This window comes from Mastigoproctus giganteus, chromosome 12 (genome assembly GCF_048544385.1).
Source record: "Mastigoproctus giganteus isolate SK-2022 chromosome 12, ASM4854438v1, whole genome shotgun sequence".
Lineage (NCBI taxonomy): Eukaryota > Metazoa > Arthropoda > Arachnida > Uropygi > Thelyphonidae > Mastigoproctus > Mastigoproctus giganteus.
This window is the reverse complement of record NC_143586.1, coordinates 116,665,855-116,678,762: the sequence shown is the minus strand read 5'-3', so window position 1 is coordinate 116,678,762 and position 12,908 is coordinate 116,665,855. Positions and strand designations below refer to the sequence as shown.

General features: G+C 36.3%; 1 protein-coding gene across 1 annotated transcript in view; it reads right to left on the bottom strand.

Moving 5' to 3' along the window:
• Positions 1-12,908, bottom strand: part of LOC150077356 (xylosyl- and glucuronyltransferase LARGE1-like) — a 1,505,345-nt gene that overhangs the window by 201,134 nt on the left and 1,291,303 nt on the right. Inside the window, exon 18 of the mRNA XM_090385866.1 lies at positions 10,974-11,061. Coding sequence (XP_090241992.1) covers positions 10,974-11,061 — 88 coding nt within the window. The remainder of the gene's footprint in view (positions 1-10,973; positions 11,062-12,908) is intronic.

Sequence of the window (12,908 nt, the reverse complement as noted above, 5' to 3'; positions counted from 1 at the left end):
ATTTTCACCTGTTATTACAAAATCATTTAGCTCCCTGTTAAGAGTTTGATAAATTTCTTTGCATCCAGTTCCCTAAAGAATTCCTCATGTATGAATGCAGATGCAAAATACTCATTCAGTTTGTCAGCAACATGAACAGGATCATCAACAGTCGAACCATCAATATCAACATCAATACCTCCCGAGTCCACGGACGCTCTCATTATTATGGATAAGGGTTTGCTTACTTCCTTTGCTGCCTCCTTTAATATAAGTGAATATATTCCATCCACCCCAGGTACCTCTCTTATATTTATCTTCAACAATTTCTCCTCCACTTTACTCTAAGTTATTACAAGATTATCTAGCTTACTGCCAGAGTTTAATCCACCTCTGGCATTCCTCTCCCTGAATAACTCCTCATGTATGAATGTAGATGCAAAATATTTGTTTAGTTTGTTAGCTACCTGAGCAAGATAATCAACAGTTGAACCATCAATATCAAGTGGACTAATCTGATTCATCCCCTTCCTTCTAGTGCATACATAAGTAGAGAAGACTTGGCTGGTTTCTCTGCATCCTTTGCCAAAGATTTCTCATAATCTGCCTTAGCTATCCTAACCTTTTGTGACTTGATTACAGACTAGTTTATAACTACCACAGGCTTCTGTGTTGCCTGATAATTTATATGCATCCCTTGCATTTTTCTACTTTGCCCATGGGTCTCATTAGTTCATCTGACATCCATTTAATCCTTTTCATACCAGCTAAGAAATACCTCAAATATTATTTCTTAGCAGGTGTGAAAAGTCTAGTATCTTCTATGATTAATTCCTTGAAGGCTTAGAATTTGTTGATGGTACCCTCATCAGTTCATCCCACTGTATTGAAATTAAAAAGTGTGCGAGACTGCTGTATTCACCTTTACGAAAGCAAAAACCTTTCCCTTTACTCTTGAAGGTAGTTACATCTTTAAGTAAATCCCAAATCAATACACTATGATCACTAGACTTCTGATTATATGTAATTGCATATAATCAGAAGAATTTAGATATGCGGAAGTTTGCCTTTAGCCAGTGGGTAGATGGTTGGTGGGACAGACTTCCATCCTTTGCTGTGGAAGTTGATAGCCTAAATAAATTTAAGGCTGAGCCGGACAGGTATTTGAAACGAACGGAGGGTGAAATCGGAGCGTTTTTTTTTTTTTTTTTGGCTGATGCTGCATAAGCTTGCTTTCTTGCATCATATGCCTCTACTAAGGCTAATATATGTCAGATAATGTACATTCATTTAATTTTCTTACTCTTCATTGTTGATAAGCACAATCAAACAAAAAATTTTTCTTTGTTGCAGAATATCTTTACCTTCTGAACTTTCTTCTGCAGCATCTAGATTTTGTTTATCTTCTGCTCTCTTCAAAAAATCAATAATCTGGGTTTGTTTGCTTTTGCTTGATAGATCTTTGGAGCTTTCATGGTATGTAGCTAATTTCATGGTATGTATTTTGAAGCTCCCTTATGAACTTTGTGCTCCTTTCAGTCGAAGGATCTGCATAAAATGCATATGGGAAAGTTTATGCTTTCCCATATGCATTTTAGTGTAAAATTTGGAACTTCAGAATTTTCATCTGTGCTATCATCCTCTTGATTTGGTTTATCTCTGATGTCATTTCCAGCCCACTTTGCCAGCCTCTTTTTCTACCAGTAATTCTTGAAAGTCTTCAGTAGTCATATCATTAAAACTTTCCCTACCTACTGACGTAGCAAATTGTACTATCACACCGATTCCGTTTTCTGCCAGTTCAACCATATTTCCTGAATGAACTGACTGCGGCCATATATTTTTCTAACACGCATTTAATGTTGATGGTTTTAGTTCTTTGAGTGATAAAGCTATGATTTCGATATAGTCCCCAGTTGAAAAATGTTTCCATGCCTCCATCACTTCAGTAGATTCAGAATCATTTTTTTTTTAAATCCACTGTAACAATTTTCCAATGTAACGAGTTTTAAAGATAGATAATAATGCCTTGATCTAATGGCTGAATTAAAGAAGTTGTATTAGGTGATAAGAACCAATGCCATGTTATCCAATTGTAATAAAATTTTGAAATCTAGATTTTTCCACCTTAAATAGCTTTCCAGAGCTGGTACAAAACAATTTAGACACCATTCTTTAAATAAATTGGCAGTTATCCAAGCTTTTTTATTTCCTTTACAATATACTGGTAATGTGTTTTTATTTATATCTTTCATTGCACAAGGATTAGAGGATCTATAAACTGCAATAGGTTTTCTCATGTAATATCCTGAAACATTACTGCACATAAGTAACATTACATGATCATTTGATGCTTTAAAACCTGGTGCAGTTTTCTCTTTTGAAATAAACGTTCTGTTTGACATTTTTTCATGGGCATTGAAAATTTGATGTAGTGTGTATCCATGCTCTTCAATAATATTTTGAAGTTCCTCTGCATACTTCTTGGCAGCTTCATTGTCAGCCAATGCACTTCATTATCAGCCGATTTTCCCTTGAATTTTTATGTTATGTAATGAGAAGCAGTTTTTAAATTGCTCAAACTATCCTTTGGCAACAAACTCTGGGTTTGTTGCCAAAGAATGGTTAACAACAAACCCAAGGAAAGGTAGAGAAAAAATTAGAGGAATGGAGGAAAGTGTTGGAAGAGAGAGAGAGAGGGGCATGAGGATAAGTAGAACAAAGACAGAATATATGGTATTGAATGGAGAAGATGAGAGTTCTATAAAACTGCAGGAGGAAAAGCTACCATCAGTTTTGAAATTTAAGTATCTGGGATCGAACGCTGAGAGGGATGGAGGATTGAGTGCAGAAATACAGTATGGAGTGCAATGTGGATGACTGAACTGGAGAAAGATGAGTTGGGTGCTGTGTGGTAAGAAAGTAAATTGTAGAGTGAAGGGAAGAGTGTATGAAACTGTGGTTAGACCCACACTGATGTACGGTGCTGAGACATGGGTGATTACAAGGGCCCAGGAGAAGAAGATGGAAGTGGCGAAGATGAGGATGCTAAGATGGATGTGTGGTGTGATGAGGAAGGACAGGATAAGAAATGACTACATCTGATGTACGGTTAAGTTGGGGCCTCTGAGTAAAAAAAAATGCAGGAATCTAGGTTGAGGTGGCTTGGACATGTGGAACGAAGAAGTGAAGAGTATGTTGGGAAGAGGTGTGAAAAGTTGAAGTGATAGGGAAGAGGAAGAGGAAGAGGGGGAGACCTAAGCTGAGATGGAAGGACAAGGTGGAAGAGGATTTAAAAGAGAGAGGATGGAGGAGAGAGGAAGCCCAGGATAGGGATGAATGGAGTAAAAGAATTAAGGATGGAAATGCCGACCCCATATAAACGTGGGAATAAGGCAAAGATAAAAGGAGAAGAAAAAGACATTGCATCTAATGGGAACTGTTTTTTTACTGTCATCATCAATACAAATACCGAGTGCTTCCATGTTCTCAATTATTGGCACTCGGGGATGAATTGTCATATTTGCAGAAATTAAAGATCCTGCAGCAATAGCAGTTCTAATTTTTGGTTCATTTTTCTTTATGGTTCGGACTGTTCCTTCATTTAAATTTAAACTTTTTGCAACGTATAATACCCATTCCCCTTTTTTAAGATGTTCTAAAATTTGTATCTTTGATTCTAGAGAAATAAAGCTGCTTTTTTACTTTCCTTAGGCATAACCTAGGACTGGAATTTAATTCACAACAAAGAAATTATTCCAATACAAGGCCCCAGGAAAAATTTATAAACAATCAAATAAAAACCAAAATAACCTTACAAAAACCTTAAAAGTCACAAACTGCATGCTTTGAAGTCACTAGTTTTTATGTTCTCAAACAAGCACAAGTTCAACAGCACAGAACCTAACACAGGGATATCCCAACAAAATAAAATATGGGGATTTCCCAATATATTTTTTAACGACTAGTGATTCAACAGCGGGGATTCACAAAAAAGAATAGAAATGTTGAAAGATTATCACATCCCACAGAATTTCAGAGTTTCCCCTGCACAAAAGCTCAAAAATACTGACTGTGTTATACGAGGTTTGCTGCAATTCTCTAACCATGTTATGTAATTACTGTGTTGTGCAAGGGTTGCTGCAATTTATCAATTGTGTTATAGGGAAACCGTGTTTTATGGAGGTTGCCTGTATTCCAGATGTTGAATCTACCTATAAAAACCTTAACGCTATTTATGATGGCATTATTCACAAGATTTGTCAAGATATTAGAGAAAACTACATTTGGATGTCCACTGATGAAACGACAGACATTTAAGGCCATTATAAAATATAAAATCTAATTTTATACAATTTTTCACATATATAATATTACACATTTTATATGTTCCATATTTATTTGCTTGTAAGGCCCTCGAAAAAGTGAATTACTCTACAATAGGAAGATTTTGTAATGATTATATGCAGTTACTATGGCCAGAATTACCGTACAGCAAAAGAGTATGCATTTTGTTGGTGAGACTGCTTCATATATGGTAAAAGCTGCATCTGAGTTACAAGTACTCTATCCAAAATCTGATCCATGTTACTTGCTAAGCAATTAATGTGCATCAGGCTTACATAGCTTGGCAGAAGCAATTAAGGAGAATTTTGGTGAAATTAATTTCTAGTATAAAAAATATTTTGACAAAAGTGACTTCGAGAATAGCAAATTATCTACTCTTCCTCTCCCACCTGATCCTGTTCTCACAAGATAGGGAATGTGTTTACAAGCGGCATCATTTTATGCTAAAAATTTTAATACTATAAAATAATTTGTTTATTCTTTGGATAGTATGTATTCAGAGGCTATTGGAAATGCTAAGGCAATGCCTTCTGATTCTTTGGTTAGAACATTAGCATTTTAGCATTAGTAGAGGCATATGATGCAAGAAAGCAAGCTTATGCAGCATCAGCTAAAAAAAAAAAAAAAAAAACACTCCCGTTTCAGCCCTCCATTCGTTCGAAATACCTGTCCAGCTGAGCCTTAAATTTATTTAAGCTATCAACTTCCACGACAAGGGATGGAAGTCTGTTCCACCAACCAACTACCCGCTGGCTAAAGGAAAATTTCCACACCTCTATCCTACATCTGTCTTTCCTCAATTTGAATTTATGCCCTCTCAGGTGATTATTCTGAGCAAGAGGAAGAATCCCACCAGCACTGAGCATGCTCAAACTATTCAAGGCTTTATACACCTCTATCAGATCACCTCGCTGGTGAGGAGTCTCCAGACACTGTAATTTGCACAACTTAAGCCTTTCTTCATAAGAGTACCCCTTTGTTCCATTCACTAATCTTGTTGTCCTTCTCTGTGCTCGTTCCAGCAGCTCTACATCCTTCTTGAAATGAGGCCTCCAGACCTGTATACAGTACTCAAGGTGTGGGCCAACCATTGCCTTATACAAGGGAATAATCATCTCCCTATCCCTGCTAGAAAAATTCCTGTATACCATTGACAAGACACCATGAACTGCTCTTGCAGCTCATCTGCACTGCTCAGAACTTCATATCTGCCTGCACAATTACCACCAGGTCCTTTTCATTCTCTCCCATTGTCAGTGTAGTACCATAGAGTTGATACATTGCTCTGGGGTCGATGTTTCCCATATGTAGTACTTTACATTTGTCAATGTTAAACTTCATTTCCCACCTGTCAGCCCATCTGCTCAACCTTTCCAGATCCTGTTGCAGCAGCATAGTGACAGTAGTGTCCTTGACAACCCTGCCAACCTTTGTATCATCTGCAAACTTGGACATTAAGCTTGATATACCATCATCAATATCATTTATAAATTCAAAAAAACAATAATGGACCTAACACTGAACGCTGAGGGATTCCACTAATAACATTAGTCCACGATGAGCAGTGTCCACTGATTAACACTCTCTGTCTTCTCCTCCTCAACCACCCCTTTATCCATAGTAGCAATTTGCCTCCAATGCCACACAGCTCCAATCTGTGCAGCAGTCTTCCATGTGCAACAGTATCAAAAGCCTTTCTAAGATCCAAGTATATAATATCAATGGCCATCCCTGCATCCAGTTCTTTTGTGGCCGCATCATAGTATCCAATCAAATTGGTCAGGCAAGACTTCCCCTTAACAAAACCATGCTGTGTCCGAGCTATAACTGAAGTCTTGTCTAGATGATCCTGCAGTGCTTCTTTAACCAGTGCCTCCATTAATTTTCCTGCAACAGACGTTAAACTCATAGGTCTATAATTACTTGTGTCAGCCTTTGATCCTCCTTTGTAAATTGGGGTCACATTTGCACATCTCCAGTCTATGGGTACCTCCCCTGAGTCCAAGGAAGAACTCATAATTATGGTTAAGGATTTGCTTACTTCGTTTGCTGCCTCCTTTAATATAACTGGATAGATCCCATCCACCCCAGGTGCCTTTCTTGTGTTTGTCTTCAACAATTTCTCCTCCACTTTACTCTCAGTTATTACAAGATTCTCTAGCTTACTGCCAGAGTTGAATACACCTCTGGCATTTCCCTCACTGAATAACTCCTCATGTGTGAATGTCGATGCAAAATATTCATTTAGTTTGTTAGCTACCTGAGCAGGAACATCAATAGTTGATCCATCGATATCAAATGGACCAATCTGATTCATCCCCTTCCCTCTAGAGTTCACATAAGTAAATAATTCTTTGCTGTTTTTATTTGCATCCCTTGCCAAAGATTTCTCATAATCTGCCTTTGCCTGCCTAACCTCCTTTGTAACTTGGTTACAGATCAACTTGTATCTCTCATAGGCTTCTGTGTCATGTGTTAATTTATATGTATCTCATGCATTTTTCTTCTCTGTCATATGTCTTATTAGTTCATCTGACATCCATTTAGGCCTAAACCTTGAACAATATTTCTTAGTTGGTATGTAAAGCCTAGTAGCTTCCAAGATAAGTTCTTTGAATGCTTCCTATTTTGAATTTGCTGTTGGTAACATCTTCAGTTGGTTCCATTGAATAGAATTTAAATACTGTCTCAGACAATCGTAGTCGCCTTTATCAAAGAAATAACCCTTTCCTTTACCCCTGATGGTAGTTACCTCTTTGAGTAAATCCCACTTGAGCACACTGTGATCACTGCCACCTAGTGGTTCCTTTATCTGCAGATTCTTAATGCATGAAGAATCACTACGGATAATCAAATCAAGAGTAATACTCCCTCTAGTTGCTCCAGAACATGCTGATGTAGAAAACAATCATCCAAGAAATCCACAAAAGCCTTGCTAGTGTGTGAGTGACCAACCCACAAATTCGAGTCAATATCTGGGAAATTAAAATCCCCCATTATAAGACTCTCTGATGTACTGGCCCACTCTATTTCCCTGTACAGTTTCTTATTATACTCATCAGAGTCATTAGGCCTATAGCACACTCCTACTCTCAATTTTGATCTCCCAATGCTTATGTCACACCAAACTGACTCGACACTGCACTGTCCAGCTATGTCGACTGGCTTGACTTCCTTGGATTTTGTGTTTCTTAACTAATAGCATAACTCCCTCCTCCCTTTCTATCCTGTCTATCTTTTCTGTAGACGTTGTACTCCCCAAATTCCAGTTCTGCATTCCTTATATCTGTGTGACACCACGTCTCTGATATCCCAACAATATCCGACTTTGATGCTTTCAGCAATACCTCAATTTTTTTACCAAACTCCTAGCATTGGTGTACATGCAAGTATACATGCACCTGTTTCTATTCTTAGCTACCCTAACACAACCTATGTGTTTACTTGTACCGCAATGACTCCCAGCAGTCTCTGAAATATCCTGCATCTTGTTTTTCAGACTTTTGCTCATTCCAATAGAAGCAGTGCAAGAAGCACTTTCACTTCTGCTAGTGGCTACTGTTAATCTATTAGTCTTTGTATCCCCCCCAAGCTAGCAGTTTTCCGACCCACCTAACACTGCCTCGATAGCATCAGCAAATATTCTTGCACCTTTTCTATTTAAATGTATCCCATCCCTGTAGAAGCAGTCTCTTCTGTTAACAAGTACAGTCTAGGCTGAAAAAAATTCTACCCCTTGAGCCTTACACAATCTTTCCAGGGCCGAATTGATCGACAAGGCTCTCATCATATACTCCCTCCTATCGTGTCTGGGCAGAATTGGAGACACTTTCAAATTCAACCCTAATTCACGGATTTTTTTCAACAATGACCTGTACTTGTTAAGTAATTCTGCTGGTCTTCTACTCTTGATATCATTAGTGCCAACGTGTACAACTATATCACCTCTTTTGCCCTTAAAAGATGATATCCGCTCTACAACGTCATCAACATTTGTCCCTGGCAGATATACCCTGGTCGTGTTCCAATGTATCCATACAAAACATGTATACAGACTCATTTCAGCTGGTTACCTAGTTGTATAACCAAACTTGAAACATGGGAACTTTCTTTGATCAGTGCAATTGGAGAGGTGGAAAAAGTTGAACTACAAATTTCAGCTGTGCTTGGATGCATAGGAAAAATAAAAAAAAAGAAGAAAATACAATAATGTTTTAGAAAAGAACTTGGGATTTCACACTTCAAGGAAAATACATGAATTCATAAATGGTAAAGAAATGACCTTCCATTTCGAGTAGATGCTTGAAAAGCTCACATTTTTAAATGTAGCCCCAGTCACTTCTGTAGAAGTAAAAAGGTCATTTTTTATAAAATGACCTTGGATGATAAATGCCACAAGTTTACAATGGATCACTTTGAGAAATATATTGTGTATTGTAACAAAAATTATTCCAGGTGTAAGTTTGAGAGGGATCACTTTTAAAAAATAATTTTCAACTTTCATAAATAGTTTTATTACTTTAATATGTTGAATTAAAGAAATTATTCAAATAATCATAATTAATGAGCAAAGTGCATATAATCTGATGTCCAAGTGACCACTGCCATTCAATGGTTGTTTTACCTACAGATTAATGCTGCATAAATAATCAGATCTGCTGATAATCAGATCAATAGTATTATTCCCTCTAGTTGCCTCTCTCTACCATGCTGCTTTAGAAAACAGTCATTGAATAAATTCACAAAAGTCTAGCTAGAGTGTGAGTGACTAATCCTCAGGTTCCAGTCAATAACTGGAAAGTTAAAATCCCTCATTATAAGACATTCTGATTTACAGGTGCACTCTATTTCTCTGTACAGCAGTTTGTTGTTTTCATCAGAGTCACTAAGTGTGTGTAACACACTCTTACTCTCATTTTTGCTTTCCCAATGCTTATGTTACACCAAACTGACTCCACATTGCACTGGCCACCCATTTCGATTGAATGCACTGATTTAATATGTATCTCAACTAAGAGCATCCCCCCCCCCACCTCCTGGCCCATCTGTAATAACACTGGTCAGAAAAAAAAAAAAAAAAAAAAGTTATTTTTTTGCTCTCTGTTAAAATTTTGATGTGATTCTTACAGATTTGACGTTGCTGAATTCAAATTTAAGAGTTAAGGGATTAAAGTCAAAAACTATGTTTCTAGTAAAAAAGAATTCATATATTTTAAGAAAATGTTGCATAAAGTACTAAATATTGAACAATGGCTCTATTAACCTTATTCTATTTAAAACAATGTTTATCTGATAACAAAACACTTATTTTGTCATTTTTGCCTTTTATAATCATCCATTGGCATCTCCCATATGAGATTCTAACAGTCTGCCAACATATTTGGGCCATTTAAGCAAGTTTCATCTTCAACATAATGGTTCACATTATGGAAAATTTCTCCAGGAATATTCACGAACCAATAATCATAGTGTGCCTTGAGCATTACTTAAATACAATTAGAAGTGCAATACATCTCTAATGTGATTATTAGCATTAGCATTAGTAGAGGCATATGATGCAAGAAAACAAGCTTATTCAGCATCAGCCAAAAAAAAAAAAAAAAAAAAAAAACACAACCACTACTCCCATTTCACCCCTCCGTTCGTTCGAAATACCTGTCCAGCTGAGCCTTAAATTTGTTTAGTCTATCAACTTCAACAACAAGTGATGGAAGTCTATTCCACAAACCAACTGCCCGCTGGCTAAAGGCAAATTTCCGCACATCTATTATTTTGCATAAAGCATGAGACTATGTATAAGACTCACAAGTGAACGGGTTAGTGCAATTGCACCATGTTTTGTTTGTAGTGAACTGCCAACGTAGATAGTTTGGCATTGTTTTAATTGTATCTCATATTGTGAATACCTTCACAATGAGTTGCCATGGTATTGTACTACCTCAGATATGTAACACTTTACCAATGGATAAGACTAATGTTACTTATTCTCGGTGGATATCACCACCCAGACAGCACTTGTTTCAAGGCGTGCTGGCCTCTCCACGGTGGGCAGGTGTTGCAGTCACGACAATCCAGTTATGAAATTTACTCCACAATATGAGAGATGTGTGATGCTGTGCAAAGTATAAACTAAGGTGATTATTTTGTATAAAACGCATGGCGCAATGGCACTAACCCATTCACTAGTGAATGGGTTAGTGCCATTTCGCCATGTTTTGTTCATAGTGAACTGCCATTTTAATTGTATCTTATAATGTGAATACCTTCACAACAAGTTGTATGGTACTGCACTACCTCGAATAAGTAATGCTTCACCAATGGAGAAGACTAATGTTACTTATTCTTGGCAGATACCACCAAACAGACGGCACCATTTCAGGGCAAGCAGAGGCCAACAATCCTGGGATGATTATACTGTCATCTATGGCAGAATGATTTGGACTTAATTTATAAGGAATTCTGAAACATTACTAGTTTAGAACTTAATTGAGAAACCCAAAATTGAATATCAATTGGGTTAACCAAATTTGTGATAATGTATGGTTGCCATTTAAAACTATATATAATTTGTACTGAGGCAAATAATAACATATTCTTATGCACAATTTATCCAAAAACATGGGGCAATAATAAAAAATATTACTAACCTTCCCAATGTTTACATAGAGCTTCTACCATCTGTAACCTGTCCATTGATAGCTGTGCAACAAGGGTTACATCATTCCCTTCTGATGACTTAAAAGAGAAAGAGTAATGTAAAACAGAAATACAAATAATCTATTACAACACATATCTAATTAACACAAACAGTCATTTTAATGCAGTAAAACAGTGGTTCCCAAAATATCAGGAAAATTAAACTGTCATTTTAATGCTGAAATCTTCCTAAAAGTTTTTTTTTTTTTCTGTGCTGATAACAAAGCACAGATGATGACCCCGAATCATGTAAAGACTCGGGCTTCCATTAACTGAAACTCTTAATACCTGATGGTGAAAAATGTTTCCTTTGAATTGGACATATAAAATTCTAGAAATGTCTGCTAATTATTATTATTATTATTATTATTATTATTATTAGCCATATTGTGCAAGGAAGCCCGAGTTTTTTGCTGCACCAGCCAAAAAAGAAATTTCTGAGTTACTCTGAGAGAGAGAGAGAGAGAGAGAGAGAACAAGAGTCAAAAGTGCAAGGGAATCACCAAGGAAGAAAAGAATGATGATATCCAGCTCAGGACCCTGGGTGTGTCAAGTCCATACTTACCAGTGTGAGCCCCTGGAATTAGTGCACTATTAGTAAAATTTCATGATTAAAGTAAACCTAATTGAATATGCACATATTGATTGACACATCACAAAGGCATACTGATAATAATTTCGCTTTACTGCTGCACACTTTCTTCCAATTGGTAACACTGATGCATTGCTTGGAATCACACTGTCGATGTGAACACTTCATGTTTCATTCAGTGGGTGCTGCTGTTAGTAATATGCACTCCTCAAATCAAAGCTAAGTTGAAAGGTACAGTTTTTAAATTTGCATTTGCTCCCTGATAGGTATAAAGTTAGATATAATTTTCAAAAATTAATTAAAAATATGTTTTAATACAGAACTTTAATTGTTTACAATTGTGTGTTCATAAAAGGTTGAAATTATAGAAGGTATTATAAAATAAATTAACAATTCTGAATTATTTTTTTGCTGATTTTTCAAATTTTCTCGAAAACAGAGGAATTTTGCATATTTGAATTACCAATACAGGGTTAATTTTGACTAATTAAAAATGAAATAATTAATGAATACTTTTTTTAAACATATTTCAATTGTATTAATATGATGGCTGCACAGTACTAAGTGAGGGTTTAATTGAGATACTACTGAGAGAGAGACCTGGAACTTATATTAAAATCTCTATATAAGTAAAATTAGGACTAAACCCAATGAAAAAATCCTATACTCTTTTATTTATAACAGTAGTAAATATAGTATTAGGTACACTTCCATGTGATAAGATTTAAAATATATTTATAGGTAAGGTAGATAATTTTTTTAGTGGTATTTTTGGCATGACTCAGTCCCAATATATAAATTAAATAGTAATCAAGAAATAAACTATTTACGCACTTGACACACCATGATAAATTATTTAAATACACATATTACAAACACCACAATACTAATTCTTTACTAGGTCACTGTTCACATGCATAATGATGTGGTGGGCATGGACATGTGTTGTGTTTTATTATTATTATTATTATCATTAGCCATATTGCCCAAGGAAGCCTTTCTGCTGCACCAGCCAAAAAAAAAAAAAAAAAAAAATTCTGGTTAACCTGAGAGAGAATTTGAGTCAGTAGTACAAAGGAATCACCAAAGGAGAGAAGAATAATGATATGCAGCTCAGGTTGGGCCAAGCCCATAATCACCAGTGTGAGCCCCTGGGGCATGGGCACTGGCAGGATATTTTGAAAGGCGGTGCAAAAAAAAAAAAAATCTACTGATGCATTCATTTCAGATTATTTATTTGAAGAGATATGCAATATAGCATATAAATAGTCTTAATTTGTCATTACAGGACTTA